This window comes from Elephas maximus, chromosome 21 (assembly GCF_024166365.1).
Source record: "Elephas maximus indicus isolate mEleMax1 chromosome 21, mEleMax1 primary haplotype, whole genome shotgun sequence".
Taxonomy (NCBI): Eukaryota; Metazoa; Chordata; class Mammalia; order Proboscidea; family Elephantidae; genus Elephas; species Elephas maximus.
Window position 1 is genome coordinate 62509279 of NC_064839.1, and position 25122 is coordinate 62534400.

Sequence of the window (25122 nt, forward strand, 5' to 3'; positions counted from 1 at the left end):
TTACTAACTCTGTGACCTCATGAAATCATTTGTCTTTATGCTTCACGTTGTTGTTATTTGCCATAGAATATGAGTTACGCTTCATATTCCTTCTTTAAAATGGGGATAGCAGTATACATCTCAGAGGACTAAATGAATTCATATGTAGAATACATAATATACGTGAGTATACTGCTACATTAATTAAGGCATTAAAGCATTAATACATTAACTTAAAACACCGAATAATACATATTAGGCATTCACTGAGTGCTAGCTTTTTTATTTTATTTTCTTCTTTGTTGGCATGAGTTGTGTGACTTTGAGAAAGCAGCCACAACATTTCCAAAGGTGCTTTGGATACACTGATTTTGAATTACCTAGAAACCTTCTGAATACTTCAACTAGAATACCTTCTAAAAACAGAGTAAGATTGACACAGGTGACAGTTATCTTTACACATGGATATCCTATTTACTTTGCTATAATTTAAGTTTTTAAAGAGTTAGAATATATACGCCTTCTTTAAATCTCTCCTGTTGCCTCCCACGCTTCTTTGTTCTTGGTAAAGTGCTGAATAATTGATGTTACAAAGAACATCATTAATCCACATGTGACAAATGCATCAATCAAGAACTTGCTGGCAGCTTTATTACACAGTACAGTACAATGGTTAACTGTGGGAGTGTTAAGCTGGGTTCAAATTCCAGCATTGTTATTTTTAACTTTAGAGCCCCTACACGCCTTTTTTTTTTTTTCTTAATTTATAAGTTGAGGATAATTACAGAATCTCACTCATAGGGTTGTTTTAAGGACTAAATCAGTACTTAGAACAGCACTTGACCTTATTGCTCAATTATTTTGGCATCCAATGCTTATACTAAAACTACTACTACTAGTATACATATACCAATATTATTCCTAAACTTCTCTTAAGAAACATGTAGGTTCAAGCATGTTCTGTTTATTTTAAAATCTTTTGTGAAACTGGCCTAAATGCAAACTTAGAAACGTGAACTATGTGAAATATTCATAAGAGACAAAATCCTTTTAATGAAAAAGACAAAGTTTGTACTAAGATATAAAAGTTAAAAAGAAATATATGAATGAACATGTGAATATATGTTCATATGAATATGAAAGATATATGTGGCACTATTCCATTTTTATACATTAAAAAAAAAAAAAAAACTTGTTGCCGTGGAGTTAATTCCAAATCATAGTAATCCTAAAAGGACCCTATAGGAAAGAGTAGAACCGCCCCATAGGATTTCCAAGGAGCACTGATGGATTTGAACTGCTGACCTTTTGGTTAGCAGCTAAGCTCTTAACCACTACACTACAGGGCAATTATAAGAATTAAGATTATATATTCTAGTTTTCTAGGACCGCTATAGAAAACCTTATAAGCACTGTCTTAAGCTCTATTAAAGATTACAGGTTTTCACATACAAAATTTATAGATAACATCATACCTAATGGTAAAATGCTGAATACTTTCCTCTTAAATTGAGATTAAGTCAAGGAGCTACCCGCAACATCTTACTGGAAGGCCTAGCCAGAAAAATAAGGTGAGGAAAAGAAGTAAAAGGCACATAGATGAGAAAAAGAAATAAAGCTGCCTCTATTCACAGAGGGTGATCTTATAGGTAGAAAATCCTGAGTTATCTACAAACCATTACTAAAACAATAAGTGGATTTAGTAAGGTTGACAATATACAAGGTCAACATATAAAAATTAATTATATGACCTTATACTAACAGCAAAAAATTTTAACAAATAAAACAATTCCATTTATAATACCATTAATAAAAATTAAATATTTAGCAAATTTAGCAAAAGTCCTAACTAAATGGAGACATCTACCAAGTTTGTGAATTTGAGGGTTCAATATTGTTTGGATATCAATTTTCCCCAAGCCTACACAGAGATTCAACACACCCCTATCATAATTCCAGCTTTTTTCTTCTAGGTGTTGACAAGGGATCTGTGGTGGTATAATGGTTAAGCCCTTGGATGATAAACTAAAGGACAACTGTTTAAACCCCCTAGTGGCTCTGTAGGGGAAAATACCTGGCAATCTACTCCTGTAAAGACTAAAAAAACTACAGCCTAGGAAAGCCTAAGGGGCAGTTCTACTCTGTCACTATGAAACATAATCAACTCAATTATGGCACACACAACAACAACAGATATTGACAAACTGATTCTAAAATTCATATGTAGAAGCCAAGGGCAAAGAACAGCCAAAACAATATTGGAAAAGTAGAAGAATGAAGTCGGACTTAAAATACCTGACTTCAAAACTTAACATATAAAAACAGCAAACAACACATTGTGATGTTAGGCTAAGAATAGACAAATAGTTCAATGCAATGAAGTAAAGATAAAAATAGACACACACTTTAGGATCAATTCATTTTTGTTAAAGGTACTATAGCAATCCAGTGGGGCAATGTGCTGCAAATGGTACTGCTAGAATTGGCTATCTGGGTTAAAAAAAAAAAAAAAAAATCAACCTCACAGAGTCAACATGGCACCACACCATCCCTCCAGAGCAAAGACCCAAAAAACTAAGTAAAACACAGACAAACATCAATCCTGGAACCCTGAGGGTCAAATGAAGAGATAAAGAACTCAGCCAAGCACTGAGTGGAATAAGAAACTGACTGAGAATAGAGTGAGGAGAGATACATTCAACAGTCCCCTATCAGCTAAGGCAGCATGGATTCACCGTCTTGGACTCCTATCAGAGATCGGCAGATAGGGAGTACAGGAAAGCAGCTTCATGGAGACCCCAGCAAGAGACAGAGCATCTTGTAACCAGCGATATATGCCTTCCTACCCCCGACCTTCTTTCCCCTGCTTGGCTTTTACTTCCTGCTGGCCACAGTATCTAGGCCAGGAGGCATTGGCTCTGACTCCGTGCCACTTGGATTCGCCCCACCCACACTGGCCAGCTCCCTCAGTGCCATTCCTTTGTTGCTGATGTTGCTTTTTTCTGCTTCTTATGTTTTTTTCCCAGCCTCTGACATCCTCCCCCTCCTTTCTCTTGAACACCTGGCTTCATGTCCCATCTTTGGTTCTTCTTGAAAGGTTGTGAAACTCAGCTTGGCTAGGTAACTGCTTCCCCGGTCAGTGCTGCCATGTCTGTGAGGTCCCCGGGGCCTTTTTGTTATGTTTAATTTTGCTCCGTTTTGTTTTCTTTGTTGATTTCTTTTTCTTTTTGCAGCTTAGGAGCCCCTTCAAGCCAGGCTGTACTGCATGGCCTGGGAGTCACTTCTTCAGTCTCACAGCCGCACCAGTGGGATCCCTAGGAATTTTGCTTTTTTTTTTTTTTTCAAATTATATTTCACTCATTTTTTTTTCTTTTTTGTTTCTCTCCATTTCTCAGTTTCTTGTCTCTGCACAACAATGGCAAGCTCCCTTGGCACTCTTTTCTTTCTTTCTTTTTTATTGTTTGTTTTTTGTCTTGTTTCTCTCTCCTCCCTCTCTTCTTCCCCATGCCCATCTTAGCTCCACACATCACAACCTCCCCCCTCCTTCCTGCCTACTTCCACCACATGCTGAACATCATACCCCCTACTGGAACCTGCCCTGCACTGACTCCTGGCCTGCCCTGCTGACCCTAGTACTTACCACAAACGACCCATCCCAGCAGCTCCCCTTCAGCTGGACTTGCCCTGGTACATAATAACTGAGCAACTGACCCTGCCCATTGGACAAAAAAGTGAAAAGTATCATGCCAACAGATGAGCAAACAACAAAGAATGCAAAGCTTGCCTGCTCAGACATAACAAAATAAAACAAAAAAACATGACAAAAGAAACAAATCTACAATCAATAACAAAGAAAATAACTACTGAATGCCTCAAAAACAGCAGACAATATCAAAACATACTAAAAACAGCACAGAATAGTTCCAGTAGGCATCCAAAATAAAAGACCTGATGATTTTCCAGTAGAAGAAAAGGCACTAGAACTACCTTATACAGAACTCAAATCTCTAATATTTAGAGCTCCCCAAGAGTTGAAGCAAAAAGCGAACAAAAATAAGGAAAAAATAGACAAACTCATGGAAAAGGCACACAAATTCATGGAAAATACAGACAAAAAAATGGAACAATTCAAGAAAATTATACAGGAACAAAATGCCAAAATAAATTCACAACTAGAAATCAAAAAAATAATAATAATTAGAAATCCAAAAGATAAAAAACAAGATTTCAGAAATGGAGTGTCATAGAAGAGCTGAGGAGCAGGTTTGAAACAATGGAAGACAGGATAAGAAAAATTGAAGAATAACACTGGGATACAATTTTGAGGAAAAATCAGAAAACAAAGAAAAATGAAGAAACCCTGACAATTATGTCGGGTACAATCAAAACCAAACATTTGCGAGTAATCAGATGTCTTAGTCATCTAGTGCTGCTATAACAGAAATACCATAGTGGGTGGCTTTAACAAAGGGAAATTTATTTCTTCACAGTAAAGTAGGCTAAAAGTCCAAATTTGGGGCATCAGCTCCTGGGGAAGGCTTTCTTTCCCTGTTGGTCTTCTCATCAGTCTTCCCCCAGACTAGGAGCTTCTCCACGTAGAGATCCTGGGTCCAAAGGACGCGTTCTGCTCCCAGCACTGCTTTCTTGGTGGTATGAGGTCCCCACTCTCTGCTTGCTTCCCTTTCCTTTTCATCTCTTGAGAGATAAAAGGTGGTGCAGGCCACTACCCAGGGAAATTCCCTTTACATTGGATCAGGGATGTGACCTGGGTCCACCCTAATGCTCTTTAACATAAAATTACAATCACAAAATGGAGGACAACCACACAATACTGGGGATCATGGCCTAACCAAGGTAATACACACATTTTGGGGGGATATAATTCAATCCATGACATCAGGGTTCCAGAAAAGGGGGAGAAAACAGAAAACACAAAGAGGATCATTGAAGAATTGCTGACAGAAAACTTTCCTAATATCATGAAAGATGAAAATTTGACCATCCAAGAAGCTCAATGAACCCCATATAGGGTAGGCCCCAAAAGAAAGTCACCAAGACATATCATAATCAAACTCACTAAATCCAAATACAAAGAAAGAATCCTAAGTGCAGCTCAAGAAAAACAAAAAGTCACATACAGAGGGGAAACAATAAGACTAAGCTCTGATTATTTGGTGGAAACCATGCAGGCAAGAAGGCAACAGGATGGCATATATAAAATGTTGAAAGAAAAAAAAATTGCCAACCAAGGATAATAAAAAAATATAACCTGCAAAACCCTCATTCAAATATGATGGTGGAATTAGGACATTTCCAGATAAACAGAAATTAAGGGAATATGCAAAAACCAAACCAAACTTATAAGAATTATTAAATGGAGTCCTTCAGATTGAGAACAAACAACATCAGACCACAGCCTGAATCTAGGATGTAAGATCACACCAGCCAGATACCAACCTAGGAAATTACCTCTCAAGGACTATGTCATGGATTGAATTATGACCCCCAAAATGTGTGTACCAGTTGGGCTGGGCCGTTATTCCCAGTATTGTGTGATTTTCCTATATGTTATAAATCCTGCCTCTATAATATTAATGAGGGAAGATGGGTGGCAGTTGTGTTAGTGAGGCAGGAGTCAATCTAAAGATTGGATTGTGTCTTGAGGTGATCTCTCAATACAAAAGACAGAAGTGGGCAGAGAGACGGGGGGACCTCATACCTCCAAGAAAGCAGCACTGGGAGCAGAGTGCATCCTTTGTACCTGAGGTCCCTGCTCCTGAGAAGCTCCTAGTCCAGGGAAGATTGATGAGAAGCCCGACAGAGAAAGAATGCCTTCCCCTGGAGCTGACACCATGAATTTGGACTTTTATATTGCTTCACTGTAAGAAAATAAACTTCTCTTTGTTAAAGCCATCCACTTGTGGCATTTCTATTATAGCAGCACTAGATAACTAAGACAGACTATCCAAACCAAAAGAATTACAACAAGTAACCAGACAGGTTAATCTGTAAATAACAACAATGAAAGAACAATAAAAGAGGGAATAAACAGTGCAGCTATAGAACTTTCAAAGGGAGAGAAAGGTAAGGTGATACCTAGTCATAATATACTGGTTCAAACCTAGGAAGATATGGGTAAATTATAAGGTAACCAAAAAGAAAGTTAACAAACCTACTCAGCAAAAATGAGAAAGAAAAACATAAAGTCTTGGTAAAAACAAATTCTACAAAACAAATGAAAAAAAAAATCCACAAACAAAAGGAATTCAGCACAGGAGAGTAAGAGGAAAAAAGAAAATGTCAGCACCACAAAAAACAGCCCTACAAAATGACAGCAATAAAGTCACACCTATGAAATATTTTTTTTTACCAAAAATTACACTGAACCTAAATGCACCCATAAAGAGACAGAGACTGACAGAATGGAAAAAAAAAAAAGCATCCATCAATATGCTGTCTACAAGAAACATAACTTAGAAACAAAGACGTAAATTTATTAAAAATCAAAGGATGGAAAAAATATATCAAGCAAACTGCTATCAAAAAAGAGCAGAAGTGGCAATACTAATCTCAGATAAAATAGACTTTAAAACAAAATCCACCATAAAAGACAAAGATGAGCACTATGTAATGATTAAAGGGATGATCCATCATGAAGACATAACCATAATAAACATCTATGCACCCAATGACAGGGCTGCAAAATACATAAAACAAACTCTAACAACACTGCAAAGAGAAACTGACATTTCCACAATAATTCAACACACCACTCTCCATAAAGGACATAACATCTAGACGGAAACTCAACAAAGACACAGAAGAGCTAAAGGGCAAAATCAGCCAACTTGACCTCATAGACATATATAGAACACTCCACCCAACAGCTGGAAAGTATACATTCTGTTCCAATGTATATGGAACATTCTCCAGAACAGATCACATCTTAGGCCACAGAGCAACCCTCAAAAAATCCAAAACACTGAAATAATACAAAGTATCTTCTCTGACCACAACATCATCAAGGTAGACATAAACAACAGAAAGAGCAAGAAGAGAAAAAAAAAAAAGGCATTACATGGAAACTGAATGAGACCCTGCTTAAAAACCACTGGGTAATCGAAGAAATCAGAGATGGAATAAACGAAATTCCTAGAATCAAATGAGAATGAAAACACATCATACCAAAACCTTTGGGATACAGAAAAAGCAGTCCTCAGAGGTCAATTTATAGCAACAGATGCACACATCAAAAAAGAAGAAAGGGACAAAATCAAAACATTAACTACACAAGTAAAACAAATAGAAAAAGAACAGAAAAAAAAAAAAGCCCACAGGTACAAGAAGAAAGGAAATAATAAAAATAAGCAGAAATAAATAAAATAGAAAAGCAATATGAAGAATAAACAAAACAAAAAGTTGGTTCTTTGAAAGGATCAACAAAATCCACAAACCACTGGCCAAATTGAAAAAAGAAAAACAGGAGAGAACACAAATTTATAAGAAATGAAATGGAGGACATTAGAACAGACCCAACTGAAATAAGAAGGATAATAACAGTATTATGAAAAATTATACTCCAATAAACTTGAAAACCTAGAGAAAATGGACAAATTTCTAGACACACACTACCTACCCAAACTAACACAAAATGATGTTGTAAATCTGAACAGAACCATAACAAGAGATTGAAAGGTTAAAAATAAAAAAAACTCCCAACAGAAAAAAGCCCTGGCCCAGATAGCTTACCTGGAGAATTCTACCAAACATCTAGAAAAGAGCTGACATAGTACTACTCAAACTATTTCAGAACACAGAGAAGGAAGAAATGCTTCCGAATTCATTCTATGAAGCCAGTATAACCCTGATACCAGAACCAGGTAAAGAAACCACAAAAGAGTAAAAAGATAACCTACAGACTCAGAAAAAAAATTTGGCTCTTACAAATCAGAAAAAAGGTCTAATCTCTAAAATCTATGGGAAAATCCAACACCTCTACAACAAAAACACAAACAATCCAATTAAAAAATGGGCAAAGGAAATGAACGGACACTTCACCAAAGAAGACATTCAAGAGGCCAACAAACACATAAGGAAATGCCTGCGATCACTAGCCATTAGAGAAATGCCAATCAAAACCACAATGAGATACCATCTCACCCCAATGTTACTGGCAGGAATAATAATAAAAACAGGAAATAACAAATGTTGGACAGGCTGCTGGGAAATCAGAATTCCCATGCACTGCTGGTGGGAATGTAAAATGATACAACCATTCTGGAAAGTGATATTGTACTTCCTTAGAAAGCTAGAAATAGAAATTCCATATGATCCAGCCATCCCACTCCTAGGAATACATACTAGAGAAATCAGAGTCATCACATGAATAGACATATGCACACGCATGTTCACTGCAGCATTGTTCACAACAGCAAAAAGATGGAAACAACCTAGATGCCCATCAACAGATAAATGGATAAACAAACTGTGGTACATATACACAATGGCATATTATGCAATGATAAAAAACAATGGTTGCCTAACATGGATGAATCTGGAGGGCATTATGCTGAGTGAAATAAGTCAATCACGAGATGACAAATATTGTATGAGACCACTACTATAAAAACTCATGAAACGGTTTATGCACAAAAATAAATAATCTTTGATGGTTACAAGGAGGGGCGAGGTGGGGATGGAAATATACTAAATAGACAATAGATAAGTGGTAACTTTGATGAAGGGTAAGACAGTACACAAGACTGGGAAAGCCAGCACAATTTTTATGAGGCAAGGTCATGGAAGCTCCATAGACAGATCCAAACTCCCTGAGGGACTAAATTGCTGGGCTGAGGGTTGTGTGGACCAAGGTCTAGGGGAACATCTAGCTTAATTGGCATAACATTTCATTTTGGTGAATAGCGTCTGAGGTCTTAAAAGTCTGTGAGTGGCCATCTGGGATACTCCACTGGTCTCACCCCATCTTCAGCAAGGCAGAATGAAGAAAACTGAAGATACAAGGGAAAGATAGTCCAAAGGACTGATGGACCACAACTACCACGGCCTCCAACAGACTGAGTCCAGTCCAACCAGATGGTGCCTGGTAACCATTACTGACAGCTCTGAGAGTGATCACAATACAGGGCCCCGGACAAAGCTGGAAAAAATGTAGAACAAAATTCTAACTCACAAAAAAAGACCAGACTTACTGGCCCGTCAGACACTGGAGAAACCCTGAGACTATAGCCCCCAGACACTGTTTTAGCTCAGTAATGAAGTCACTCCTGAGGTTCTTCCTTCTGCCAAAGATTAGATAGGCCCATAAAACAAAACGAGACGAAAGGGGCACGCTAACGTAGGGGCAAGGACTAGACGGCAGGAGGGGACAGGAAAGCTGGTAATAGGGAACCCAAGGTTGAGAAAGGAGAGTGTTGTCATGTCGTGGAGTTGCTAACCAAGGTCCTAAAACAATATGTGTACTAACTGTTTAATGAGAAACTAGTTTGTTCTGTAAACCTTCATCTAAAGTGCAATAAAAAAAAAATCAGCCTCAAACCCTACCTCTTATCATACATGAAAATTAATCAAGCGGTAGCAAGGTCCCCTCTTGGCATAAATGGTTTGCGATTGACTACTAATTTAAAGGTTGGCTGTGCAAACCTACCTAGTGCTGCCACAGAAGAAAAGCCTGGCAAAACTTCTTCCGTAAAGATTACATGCAATAAAAACTTTACGGAGCAGTTATACTATATAACATATGGGGTCGCAATGAGTTGAAATCAACTCAATGGCAACAGATTTGGTTTCTGATTTTTATCATAAACCTAAACCTAAAAGTTGAAACTACAGTTTCTAGAAGAAAACATAGAATCTGTTTTATTTTACAAAAAGTATTAAGCACAGAAGATGATGGATTCAAACTCTTCATTGTGCAAGATATCTAAAAATACATATTTCTAAAATGCGTCTTCAAGATTTTTTTGTCTTTTTTTTTTTTTAATACTGATGCTCTGAGATTAACTACCTCAAACCAGAAAAAAACAAACTATAAATTTAAAGGCCATTTATTGCAATCTTTTTTTTTTTTTTTTTTAGTGATTCAAATAATTGTAGTCAATACGATGATTCTTTGTAGAAATGTTGAGAAAAAAAACCTGAAGAATGATGAATCAAAAAGGTATGAGTTTCTGCTCCAAATTCACGTAAAGAAAATAACAAAGTGTCAGAGAACAGGAAATGGGTTTGAGTCCTAGCTCTGTTACTTAGCTGAGTGACAATGGACAAGTTACTTAACTTATCTGTGCAGAAGTGTTATCACCTATAAAAGGGGAATATATTTGTTAAGGTCCAAATTGTTGGTGGTACAAATTGATAATGCATTCGGATGCTAACCAACAGGTTGGCTGATCTAGTCTACCCGGAAACACCTCGAAAGAAACTCCTGGAGATCTACCTCCCAAAAAATCAGCCATTGAGAACCCTATGGAGCACATTTCTACTCTGACACACATGGGGTCACCATGAGTTGGAATCAGCACAAGGCAACTGGTTTGATAACGCCATATTAAAAAAAGCTAAATAAATGGTGAATCAGTAAAGACACACATACATGTATTTACGAGGTTATGAAACAATATCTCAAAAAGATCATAGACAACCATATTTCAAAATCTAAACAGAGTTTGTAAATGGTAAAACAAACACAGGCACATGTGACTCTGACCCAAGAATGCACCATGCCTCACCCCCAGGGCTCGGCTGCTGGCACAGAGCTGTTGGAAACAATGATCAGAGCATTAGCAAAATCCCTTGGAATTTAGTTGTTACTGTTAATGTTAGGTACCCCAAGGTTGGTTACTACTCAGAGCAAACTCTAAGTACAAAAGAATGAAACACTGCCTGGTCCTACGCCATCCTGACAATCATTGATATATTTGAGCTCATTGTTGCAGACACGGCATCAATCCATTCAAGGTCTCCCTCTTTTTTGATAATGCTCTGCTTTTCCAAGCATGATGTCCTTCTCCAGGGACTGGTCTCTCCTTAAAATACGTACAAGTACATGAGATGAAGTCTCACTATCCTCAATTCTAAGAAGCATTCTGGCTGTACTTCTACCAAGACAGGTACCTTGGTTCTTCTGGGAGTCCACAGTATATTCAATGTTCTTTGCCAACACCATAATTCAAAGGTGTCAATTCTTATTCTAGGTCTTCCTTACCCACTGTCCAGCTTTTGCAAGGATGTGAAGCCTTGAAAATACCATGGCTTTGGTCAGATACACCTTAGTCTTCAAAGTGACATCTTTGCTTTTAGTACCTTAAAAAGGTCTTTTGCAGCAGATTTGCTCAATGCAATACGTTCTTTGTTGCTTCTGAGGTTGTTGACTGTGAATCCAGGTGAAATTAAATCCTTGAAAACTTCAATGTTTTCTCCATTTATTATGATGTTGCTTATTGTTCCAGTTGTAAGTCTTTTTTTTTTTTTTTATGTTGATGTGTCATCCATATGGAAGGCTTTGATCTTCATCAGGAAGTACTTCAAGCCCTCTTCACATTCAGTAAGCAAAGTTGTGTTATCTGCATATCACAGGCTGTCAGTGAGTCTTTCTCCAATCGGAAGCCACTTTCTTCTTCACATAGTCCAACTTCTCAGATTATTTGCTCAGCATAAAAATTGAGTAACTATGGTGAAAGGGCACAACCTGTACACACATCTTTTCTGAGTTTAAACTGCTCAGTATTCCCATGTTCTGTTCGAAAGACTGCCTCTTTGTCTATGTACAGTTTCCTCATGAGCACAATTAAGTGTTTTGGAATTCCCACCCTTTGCAATGTTATCCATAATTTGTTGTGATCCACACTGTCCAATGCCTTTGCATAGGCAATAAAACACAGGCAAACATCCTTCTCGTATTATCTGCTTTCAGCCAAGATCCATCTGACATCAGCAGTGATAACCCTCCTTCCATTGCCTTTTCTGAATCCATTTTGAATTTCTGGAAGTTCCCCCTCAATGCACTGCTGCAGCCATTTTTTAATTATCTTCAGCAAAATTTTACTTGCATGTGATATTAATAATACTGTTCTACAATTTCTGCATTCTGTTGGATTACCTTTCTTTGGAATGGGCACAAATATAGATCTCTTCTCTCTTCCTGCCACTTGGCCAGGTAGCTGTCTTCCAAATTTCTTGGCAGAGATGAGTAAGCACTGGCAACGTTGCATAGGTTTGTAGAAACATCTTAATTGGTACTCTGTCAATCCCTGGAGCCTCGTTTTTTTGTTAGGTTGGATTTCTTCCTTCAGTAACATCGGTTCTCGATCATATACTACCTCCTGAAATGGTTGAAAGTTGACAAATTATTTTTGGTACAGTGACTGTGTATTCTTTCCGTCTTTTTTTGGTGCTTCTTTTACTGTTCAACATATTGCCCATAGAATCCTTCAGTATTGTAACTGGAGGCTTGGACTTTTTCTTCAGTTCTTTCACCTTGAGAAATGCCGAGTGCATTTTTCCCTATTGGTTTTCTAACTTCAGGTCTTCGCACATGTCATTATAATACTTTACTTTGTCTTCCGGAGCGGCCCTTTGAAATCTTCTTTTCAGCTCTTTAACTTCATCATTTCTTCCATTCTCTTTAGCTATTCATCATTCAAGAGAAACTTCCAGAATCTCCTCTTATATCCACTTTGATCTTTTCTTTCTGTCTTGTCTTTTTAGTAATCTTTTGCTTTCTTAATGTATGATATCCTTGATATCATTCCACAACTCGTCTGATCTTCTGTCCTTAATGTTCAATGCATCAAATCTATTCTTGAGATGGTCTCTAAATTCAGGTGAATATACCTAAGGTCATACTTTGGCTCTGGTGTACTTGTTTTAATTTTCTTCAACTTGAGCTTGAACTTGCTTATGAGTAATTGATGGTCTACTCTGCAGTTGGCCCTTGGCCTTGTTCTGGCTGATGATATTAAGCTTTTCCATTGTCTCTTTCCACAGATGTAGTCGAATGGATTCTGGTGTGTTCCATTCATCATGTTCCATGGGTATACATGTTGCTTATGTTGTTGAAAATAGGTATTTGCAATGTATAAACCACTGGTCCTGCAAAATTCTATCATGTTATCTCCACTGGTCCTGCAAAATTCTACCATGCTATCTCCAGTGCCTTTTCTATCACCAAGATCATATTTTCCAACTACAGATTCTTCTTCTTTGTTTCCAACTTTCACATTCCAATCACCAGCAATTATCGATGCATCTAGCCAGAAGAGGCCATTGGCATAGCAAGGCCATTGGCATAGCAATGCCATACTGAACTATTTACAATTGAAATGGTGAAATAATTCTTTGAACATTTAACAACAAAAGCAGTTAGTTTTCTATAAGAATTCTTTTACAGAAATAGCCCTTTTTTTTTTTTTTTTTACATTTTAACTTAATTTTCTCATTCATCCTTTTCAAAAGACAAAAATAATTCAAGGCTGTATATTGCTATTTCCCGTATGCTTATGTCTACATTTAAATGCACTAATAATTAAAGAAATCATGTATTCCAAAACTCTAAGCTGTTCAACACATAACATTTTATACATAGAAAAATATTATTAAGATGATAAAATAAATCCAGGATTGAATAACAAAATAATTAGAATTTATTCATACCCTAGGTACTGGGTTGAATAGCATGACCATTCTCTCTAAAAAAAAAAAATCATGTCCACAAGGAACCTGAGAATGTGACCTTATTTGAAAATAGGGCCTTTACAGATGTAATTAGTTGAGATGAAGTCATACTGGATGAAGGTGTATCATAATCCAAGGACTGACACCCTTATAAGACAAGAAAATATAGACACAGATACACAGGTGAGAACGCCACTCAAAGACTAAGGCAGAGGTTGCAGTGATGTGTCCAAGGAGTTCTGACGATTGCAAACGACCACCAGAAGCTAGGATAGAGAGTCTGAACAAATTTTCCTCCAGAGGCTCCAGAAGGAACTAACCAGGCTGACACTTGACTTTGAACTTACCGTCTCTAGAACTGTGAGAAAATAAACTTGTATTGTTTTAAGCCACCCAGTCTATGACAACTTGCTATGGCAGCCCTAGGAAACTAATGTATCCTATATTTTTTATCAGAAATGATTTAAGGTTTTATGAAAATCCATTTATCATTTCTTATTCTTCATATTCAACTGATAAAATATTCATATTTCACGTTTACCCCGTAATGGTACTTAGACCATATATGAAATAGTTAACAAAAGAGAAGAGCGTTGATAGTTGTATTTTTTCTTGTTGAAAAATTTGTTGGTTGACAAAAAAATTACACAAGAAATTGTCTCTCAATCAACATCTAGAGAAATAACTGATGCCCACAGAATGTTGGACGTGCAAGGCTAGTAAGTAATTGTAAACTTTTTTTATTTCTGTCAGGTCGGTTCTGTACCACCACTCCAATTTTGGGTACCTATAACCTGTTCAAATGGATTAATATCATAACTACATAGTTTAATTAAATATTACTTAACATGATTAAATATAAGTGCAAAACAGAGTGCTTGTTTTCCAGGAAAACAATGTTGGATCCTCAGAATCAGTGATGGTTAGCTACACACAAAAGGCCTTCTCTAAATAAATACATGTGAGGTGACTCTGGAAACCCTGCTGGCAGGTGCTCCTTGGAAACCCTAGGGGCAGTTCTACTCTGTCCTATAGGGTCGCCACGAGTCGGAATTGACTCAATGGCAATGGGTAATGGGTTAAGGTGACTCTAAAAGAATAGAGACAGCTTTGTAAGTGTCTTTTAGCTTCTCACTCCATTTTAAAAGGAAATTTTAGAGGGTTCATACTTTTTTTCCATAAATGATGACAAAAGAATATGCATTTTACACTTCAACATATGCCTCCAGGGGCAAGGATGGAGAATGGAGCTAAATCAACGTTAGGAAGGAATGCTTTTCTGACAATTAGAATTTCCTCAAATATAGAGATTTAACTCATGGAACATGATAATCTAGGGACTTGAACACTGTATAGAAGTTTGTATTGGGCATTCCATCAAGTTCCTTATAAATCTGAGGTTTTATGGTAAGAGTTTATTCATATTAAGAGCTTTATCCGGTAAACTGTCTTAATAATATGCTAGGCTTGTAATCTTAATGAAGTTGCTATACCCAAGCCAAGAAGTAAAACCTAGGCGAAGTTGAAAAATAGCTCAAATACAAATAGTGTAAATCTATCTCTGACAGTTGATCTTCCAACATAAAATTATCTCAACCGAGACAAAGCAGCCAGAGGAAAGAAGATAGGACAATTAAATAACTATATATCAACACATACAAGTGTCAGAAATTGTCTTTCAAAACATATATATATATATGTCATATTCATTAGAATTATGTAACTATACAGGGAAAGTAACAAAATGTCTCAAATCTGGAAAAAATAAATGAGAGAAAAACAATATAATAGAACACTGAAACTTAAAATGGAATTCTCCTAAATTCCAAAAAAAAAAAAAAGAGTAAATGCTTCTCCTTAAATAATACAGCCATTCTCCTATTTTAAAAAAAAGTCTTATATTTACGAATTCAGAGGCAATAATTTGAAGGCATGCAACAGTGGTTCTCAATCTGAGCTTCACATAAAAATCACCCTGGGGGACTTTTAAAATTCAGACTTATTGGGCTCCATTTCAAGCCAATTCAAACACCATCTCTGCAGGCAGAGCTGGGAACTCCAGTATCAAATGAGTTCTGTTTCCATTCCCCTTCCCTCAACACACACATGCAGACACACACACACATACGCACACACACACAGAATTTCTTCTAAACAATGTTCATTCCTAGGGAATTCACCATTATCTAGTTCAATTGCCAAGCATGGCATACCTAAACATGACAGAAAAAATGTTCAAAATAATCCAATGTGTTGTCCCCAGGGAGTTTATATTATGAATGGCCTGATTAGTTCTAAAACATTGATATTATTTATTGACTTGTGCTCAGCACATGTAATATAGAATTTACACAAGTCAGTGACAAATATATCCACGGTCCAACACAGATGCTATAGTGCAGAACAATTCCCAGTTCCTACTGAAGCTTAGCACTGCAATCGAAATTGACTTTGCTTGAAGTAAAGAAACAAAGACCTTTATCTTTTGTTTCAATTTCAGGAACGATTACTTCTCAAATAACCTTGAACAGACTTGATTTTTCTGACATTGCTGAATTTCAAAGAATTCAGAAAACATCCATTATTTTATATGAAGGATGACATAGACTTCCAAAGAAAGTCAATCATGTTTCTTAGAGGAAAAAAAAAAAAAAAAGGTAACATTTCAAATATATTCTTCTTAGGAAAATCAGAAATTTTCCAATATTTTTTCAAGTAGATCTATTTTCCATGGTTCTTTATCAATTCCTTTGTCATACTGTGTACGCATTTTTTAAATACTCTGCTGAGGAATTCTTGACAAAGCTGACAAGTGTCAGAGCTTGAACATTAATAAAGCAATTACACAAAATTGGTCACATTGCATAATGAAGCATATTTTCTAAAATTATATCTAAGTTGTGTCATTTGACAAAAATTTCCCTTTGAGTATTTTCTGATAACCTCCCCTGTCCCACCTCATCCCCCAACTCCTTCCTCTACTCTATTTTGGATTGACCTTACCTCCTGTTAAGGTGTTCAGTAGAATATAATTTATAAGCTCATCTTTATAAATTGAGCCAAAGCTAATGAGCAAAAACCGTGGATGAGGACTAGAACCTGTAGGAATGTTACCCTCAGTAATAAAAGAAGAAATTTACATTAATACAGAAAGATGAATAAGGAGACCTCAAGGGCAGAACTGGGCTCCTCTCCTGGCTGTAGGTTCTCACATCTTGGACTGCTGGTACCTGGCTTCTGGCCAAAATTTAACATATCAGAACTACTCAGCTTAGAGATTAAAAACTTCAAGGAAGACCTTCATGGATCGTACCCAGCTTGGAAGCCCATGAAAAGGATCATTATTATGAGCTCAAATGCCTAGAAGCACCCAATACCTGTTCAAATCTGCATTGTCATAATTTTCTTAGTGTATTAACAAAGTTTAGTGAGCCAAGAGCCATAAGAAAGATCCTGACACTCCTCCACGTAGCCTATATTTTCAGCCATAAGTAGATGTTAGGGAAATAACACAATGATCTTTTCCAGAAGGCACCTGCTCTGTTTTCTTTGTACTTGATCTAATACCTAAAGAGCCTAGGATAATAACTTCTCTTACAGGGAAAGAAAAAAAAAAAAAAAAAAGAAGCGAGAACCTTAATATAAATTTCAAACCCAAGAGACTTTTAAAAGTATTAAGAAAAAGAGTTTAAAATAAGTTTTTATTGGGCAAAGAACTCTACTTGGTTTTCATTATTTTTTACACTGCACCCTTACTGCTGTTAATTTACACATTTAAGATGAAGATCAGTGGCCCAACTGGAAAAGCCACCAAATTAAATGAGAATGAATAAAAGTATAGGTGGTGATTGGAAGTTACTAAAGACCCATATTCATTTGAGCCATATTCTCTTTTTCTGTCTTTCTCTGAAAACAAAGCATTTATCAAAAGTGATACTTATACAAATAAATACCAAAATAATAACCCAATTATGGATTACTTATTAGCAGATTGGTTTTATTGGCAATATAAATAAGGCTGCATAATTTGTAAGCTGTGGCTTCACAGTGTAACCGGTGCATATGGAGGACAATGGGCAAGATCATATCAAACTAGAAGCAAACTTAAATCAATCTACATTGATAGGTTATTTAGTTTTGGCAGGAATGTGACAAATGTGTTTCTTGTTTGTTGTTGCTGTGTGTTTTGGTATTGGTTCTGACTCATAGAGACCCTATATGTGAGAGCAGAACTGCTCCAATAAGGTTTCTTAGGCTGTAATTTTTATGGAAGTAGATCACCAGGCCTTTTCTCCCTGGAGCCCCTGGTGGGTTCCAGCCACCCACCCTTTGGTTAGCAGCTGAGTGCTTACTTCAACATCATCAAACAAGGCTTCCCATGTGGTCTTATGCAGGTAGAAGTCACTTGTGATTGTAACTTGGTTCCCTGTGAAACTAAATTGGGAAAGGAAAGGATTGCCTGCTGGGAGCCACCTAAAGAGAAACTGTCAAGAAAGACGTGGAGTATCTTTCACACTCTCCAATGGCAACTGTATCATAGAAACAAACATACCTGTCAGTTCCTCAGTACAGGTATGTCAATATTGTACTAGGTGTACTCCATGTGCCTCAAAATAAGAGCAGCTTACATTTAGAGAAAACAGCAATAAAGAGCTACAATTTCCAAACATCTACTGGTATTTAGGAAATAAATACATACATCTATCTTTGATGGATGCCAGTAAATTAAATTAATGGAGGACCCTGGTGGCACAGGCTACACCAAGTCTATAAATAGCCTCACTTTATTTCATATCACTTACTGAAAACGAATTTCATTTTAGTTATCTAAACTTTTTGGTTTTATAGATTTAGAGATAATGGTTAAAGCCTAATAAATTGAATATTCATACAGTTCCCTAAAGAGATATTAATGTTTGATTATAGGACACTGCACCAGATCCTTAGGGACACTAAGTAATATGTACTACATTACCTTTTAAAGACAAACAACAAAAAAACAAAACATAAAACTAAATTTATCAGTATATCTAATTCTGAGGGTTTCAAGTAAGAGATCCTGAGTCTATATTTCATCTGTCACACAATCAAAGAACGTCATCAAGGTCTTATTTAACCCTTTTGTTACTACATTTTTTTCTCCTTAATTTTTTTTTTCTTTTTTGATGGTATGTGTTTTCAGTATTGGAATGCATGCTTACTAATTGAGAGTTTTTAAATTTCTGGTTGGTAATACGGATTTTGAGAAGTATGATCTGGTAATATAAGCCATCAATAAGGCAAGCGGCACTGTGGCACCCCTGATCTGTGGTGTGATGATACACCAGTGAGAGCCAGATAAGTAATTCATTGTTGGTGCCTTCTGATTAGGTTACATGGGGAAACTCTAGTTTTCCAAATATGACACAGGAAAACTAAAACGAACCCACCAGGACTCCCTAATTATCACAAAGGAAAGCCATAATTATGCAGGCAAGCCTTATATCACAGAAATGAAGGGGGAAAAAAAGGTGAAAGTTTACAAAACTAACACATCCGGGAATGCTCTAACTATACAACAATGAGGCTGAAGCTCTGTCTACAGGATTCATGTATTTCAAAAGGGACCCACCTTGATGCTAAATGCCTTAGAACCTGAGTAACGCCTTACCTCTGAGGTCCAGTGGCATAAACAGCGACTGGCATACTGTTAATCCGTTAACTACTCTTCTCAAAGTTCTTAAAAATTTCTAAATATATGAACAATGTGGGGCACAAAGTAAGGAGGAAGCATAGCATAGAGGGAGCCCTGGTGGCGGAGTGATTAAGAGCTCGGCTGCTAACAGCAGCTCAAATCCACCAGCTGCTCTTTGGAAACCCTATGGGGCAGTTCTACTCTGTCCTATAGGGTTGCTACGAATCGGAATCAACTCAATGGCAATGGGTTTGATTTTGGTTTGGTTACATTGCAGAGGAGACAGAAAAGGCATTGCATCAGAGATGAGTTCAAATCCTGACTTCAGTATCAACTAAATATGTGAAACTGGTCAATTTACTAAACCTTTCTGATCCTCAGTTTTCTCATCAATTAAAAGGATTTTTGGAGACTGAAATGAAATTGTATAGAAGATAACAAACAACATAATGATACTGACAAATTGTACCTGCTACTATTATAATAAATAAAAAATGCTATCATATAGCACATTAACATTTCTGACCTCTTGCATATTACTGACAAAAGGAACAGTTCTAATATTTGAGAGTTTAGAGTTTTCAAAGCATTAATATTTCAACCTTTAAACATTGAGATATAGGAAAAACAAATATACATTTGATCATATTTCAAAGTGCTGGAATTATTCATATTATTGACAAAGCTAAATGATTTATTTGAATGGTCACAATGGAGAATTAATAATTTTAATGACTTGCTAATACATGTACATTGCTCATTTCGTATTAAATGATTGTAGTGGTACTTACCTGAGAAGAGTAGGTATGGCCGTCTGAACCACAAATGGGGCTGGTATAGACCATTGGGCACTGCTTGCAGGCGGATGACATGGGACTTCTCCATTGCTTATGGCCTACGCCTATTTCTTTCATACTATTAAAAAAAAAAAATTAAGGAATTTATTGAAAATATTTTTATCTATTAACATAATACACTTTTTTCTACCTTTATTCCAACTCTTAAAGATAAATTGAAATCAGTAAACTGTATGATTGTTTTCATTGTATTAATCTGTAGTGTTCTCCAGTATAAACCTTTGGCTTACATCTCAAAATTTTCCTACAATAAAACAAGAGTATATTCCTTCAAAATATTCTGCTAGTCACATACAGACTATAGCTATATTGCATCATGTGGATTTGAGAAAATATATATATATATACACACGTAGTTGTAAAACGTGATTTTGATAGCCTGGCAACAGAAGTGACATTTGAACAGCAATAAAGGACTTATATATCTGGCATCTACTTAAGATCCTTTAGTATGTCATTAGGAACAGTGACAGAAAAGAGATGGATCTCATTCACTAGGTGCCCTCAATACATCTCAAAATAAGAGCAGCTTACTTTCAGAGAAAACAGTAGTAAAGAAGTCCAGTTCAATGGGGACCAGTATTTAGAGACCCAAATTAGTAGCTTTAGTGATAGAAAACTCCCCTTTAATTGTGTAAAAATGACAACATAGATCTACTAGGCTTTGATCTAGAATAACTTGGGAAAACCCATTGAGTTCCGCTTTTTACACTCAACTTCAGCTGACTTATTTGGTTTCCACTTTGATAAAACCACTTTATTTCCCTCCCTATTAGTGTGAACAATTTACATCAAGAGGGGTAAGGGCTTAAAACTAGAAGCAAAGGAACAGGTTTTTTGTACAAAACACATAGTATTTAGAAGTCTTCCAATAAATTAACACTCATTTTCTTTTGATTATAATTGTCTTATAGAGAGTAATATGATATGCATGTCAGAATAAGAAAAATGTTTTACTAGAAACATTTCTTTTTTTGTTTTTTTCCCCATAAACAAGTCAAACCAACAGAAAGAGTAGTCCCAAAGGATTAAGAAGAAGCATGCTAATGAAAGCTTCATAAGAAGGAAAAGCTTTTCTGATGATGTGTTTCAAATTTTTATTAAATTTGGATCAAGGAAGAATTTATCATAGTTTTGTTCCTCTGTCTCTCTCTTCCAAAAGACTACTTTAAAAACCTGCCTGGCTACAGAGTTTGTCTCATAACCGACGCAATGGGGAAATAATCATGCTGGGATTACTCATTGAATAGTTAGCACGAGGTCCTAATGGAAATTCAAACAATGACTGAAAAACCTGGAACATTATTCTACACCTCTTCAAGGTAAGTAAATTGCAGAAATGCAGCAAAGAGAAATAACAATTAAAAAATTAAAATATTCTACTTGGACTGTTCTTCCACCTTGTGTAATCAGAGCAAGGCATAAAATTATTCACTCTTCCAAAACATTAGGAAAATTATTGTCAAGTTCTGTTCTCTAATCAATAAAATTTATTTTATTAAAAAAAAAGATATATATATATATTCAACCCTATGTCTTAAAATATGTAACTAACAACTCTAATAATATATGCACATTTAAAAAATATAATGTTAATGCTTTTCTTTTGTAAGTACACATTTTATGACTGGTTAGCAAGTCACAATTAATGGAGAGTAAAGACATCAAAAGGGGAACTTGCTGAAATGAACTTTTAAACACTGAAATTAAAATGTGGTACAAAATACATACTGAGGTAAAAAGTAACTCCCTTCAAAGCTAATCTCGCTAAATATTAAACACCTTCAGATTCTTAAAGTACATCAATAAAAAATGGTATTTTGAAGTTTCAATTTGATCCTAGTGAGTTTTCTTAAGTAAAATATAATCACCATCATTATAAACATTATAATATTGCATGTATCTGCTTCACCATTTTGATAAGGAGCTCATGGCAAACTACCCCATTTCTCTAAAAAAATAGAATATTTATGATTCCTTAAAAATAAAAAGAACATAAGATGATGATATATTAGATGTTTTCATAAATATTATTCATACCATTCACCACTTGTCTGTCAGACTGTCCTAGTGTGGTGGATTGCATGTTGCTGTGATGATGGAAGCTATAACACCAATATTTCAAATACCAGCAGAGTCATGCAGGAGGGATAGTTTTCAGTGGAGCTTCCAGACTAAGACAAATTAGGAAGAAGAACCTGATAGTTTACTTCAAAAAAGATTGGCCAGTGAAAACTTAATGAATAGCAGTGGAACACTGTCTGATATAGTGCCAGCAGATGAGCCCCTCAGGTTGAAAGACGCTCAAAATATGACAGGAGAAGAGCTGCCTCCTCAAAGTAGAGTTTACCTTAATTATGTGGATGTAATAAAGCTTTTGAGACCTATATTTGCTGATGTGGCATGACTCAAAATGAGAAGAAATAGCTGCAAACGTCCATTAATAATCTGAATGTGGAAGGTACAAACCACAAATCTGGGAAAACTGGAAGTATTCAAAAATGAAATTGAATACATAAAGATCAATATCCAAGGTATTAGTGAACTGAAATGAACTGGTATTGGCAATTTTGAATTAGTCAATCATATGGTCTACTTTGCCAGGAATGACAAATGGAAGAGGAATGGTGTCACTTTCATCCTCAAAAAAAAATTTCAAAATTTATCAGTGATAGGATAATATGCATACACCTACAAGGAAGACCAGTTAAAGCAACTATTATTCAAATTTACACACCAAACACCAATGCCAAAAATGAAGAAATTGAAGATTTTGACCAACTTCTGCAGTCTGAAATCTATCAAACACACAATCAAGGTGCATTGATTATTATTGGTGATTGATACGTGAAAGTTGGAAACAATGAAGAAGGATTGGTAGTTGGAAAATACGGCCTTGATGACAGAAACAACACAGGAGATTGAATGATAGAATTTTGCAAGACCAACAGCTTATTCATTGCAAATACCTTTTTCAACAACATAAATGGGAACTACACACGTGGACCTCGCCGGATGGACTACACAGGAATTAATTTGACTGCTTCTGTGGAAAGAGATGATGGAAAAGCTCAATATCATCAGTCAGAACAAGGCCAGGGGCCAAATGCTGAAAAGACCATCAATTGTACATATGCAAGTTCAAGTTGAAATTGAAGAAAATTAAAATAAGTGCACTAGAGCCAAAGGTAGACTTTGAGTATATTCCACCTGAATTAGGAACCATCTAAAGAATAGATCTGGCACATTGAACCTTAATGACCAAAGACCAGACGAGTTGTAGGATGACATCAAGGACATCATACATGAAGAACGCTAAAAGGTCATTAAAAAGACAAGAAGGAAAGAAAACACCAAGATTGTTCTCAGAAGAGTCTCTGAAACTTGCTCTTCAATGTAGAGTAGCTAAAGTCAAAGGAGCAAACGATGAAGTAAAGGAGCTGAACAGAAGATTTCAAAAGGTGGCTCGAGAAGACAAAGTGAGGTATTAAAAGGAAATGTGCAAAGACCTGGAGTTATAAAACCAAAAGGGAAGTGCACACTCTGCATTTCTCAAGCTGAAAGAACTGAAGAAAAAATCCAAGGCTTGAGTTGCAATACTAAACGATGCAGAAAGCATCAAAGGAATGTAGAAGGAATAAACAGAGTCACTGCGCCAAGAAGAACTGGTCGATGTTCAACCATTTCAGGAGGTCGTATGTGGTGAAGAACTGATGGCACTGAAGGAAGAATTCCAAGCTGCACTGAAACCATTGGAGAAAATCAAGACTTTGGGGATTGACGAAATATCAACTGAGATGTTTTAACAAACGGATGCAATTCTGCAAGCATTCATGTGTCCACGGCAAGAAATTTGGAAGACAGCTACCTGGCCAACTACCTGGAAGAGATCCATATTTGTGACCATTCCAAAGAAAGGTGATCCAACAGAATGTGGAAATTATCGACCAATAACATTAATATCCATGCATGTAAAACCTGGCAAGATGTAATTCAAAAACAGTTGCAGCAGTACATCAAGAGGGAACTGACAGAAATGCAAGCTGGATTCAGAAGATGTAGAATGTGGGATATCACTGCTGATGTCAGATGTATCTTAGATGAAAGCAGAGAATACCAGAAAGAGGTTTATCTGTGTTTTATTGACTATGCAAAGGCATTTGACTGTGTGGATCACAACAAATTATGGATAACATAGCAAAGAATGGGAATCACAGAACACTTAATTTTGCTCATGGGAAACCTGTATGTAGACCAAGAGGCAGACATTCAAACAGAACAAGGTGGATACTACGCAGTTTAAAATTAAAAAAAAAGATGTTCATCAGGGTCGTATCCTTTCACCATACTCATTCAATCTGTATGTTATTGTTGTTGTAAGGTGCCACCAAGTCACTGCTCATTGGAAGCAAGGATGGCAAGACTTTCGCTCACATACTTTGGACATGTTATCAGGAGGAACCCGTCCCTGGAGAAGGACATCATGCTGGGTAAAGTAGATGGTCAGTGAAAAAGAGGAAGACCCTCAAGGAGATCAGCTGACACAGTTGCTGCCACTATGGGCTCAAACATAGTAATGATTGTGAGGATGGTGCAGGACAGGGTAGTGTTTAGTTCTGTTGTACACAGCATCACAGAACCAACTCAAATGCACCTAACAACAACAACGACAACATTCATACCATAACACATAAGGACAGTGAACCATAAACTTATAACTATACTCATAAGCCCAAATGAAAATACCTAACAATATTTTTTCATAATAATATCGTCTTTATAAAACGAAAAACCAAACCCATTGCCGTCAAGTCGATTCCAACTCATAGCGACCCTAGAGGACAGGATAGAATTCCCCATAGAGGTTCCAAAGAGCACCTGATGGATTTGAACTGCTGACCTTTTGGTTAGCAGCCATAGCCC

At 36.4% G+C, this 25122-nt stretch overlaps 1 protein-coding gene across 3 annotated transcripts in view; it reads right to left on the bottom strand.

Moving 5' to 3' along the window:
- The window catches only part of SPOCK3 (SPARC (osteonectin), cwcv and kazal like domains proteoglycan 3), a 513758-nt gene that overhangs the window by 169139 nt on the left and 319497 nt on the right, over positions 1–25122 (bottom strand). For all 3 annotated transcript variants that reach the window (XM_049864182.1, XM_049864181.1, XM_049864183.1), the window contains exon 5: positions 20134–20257. In XM_049864182.1, the coding sequence (XP_049720139.1) occupies positions 20134–20257 (124 nt within the window). The remainder of the gene's footprint in view (positions 1–20133; positions 20258–25122) is intronic.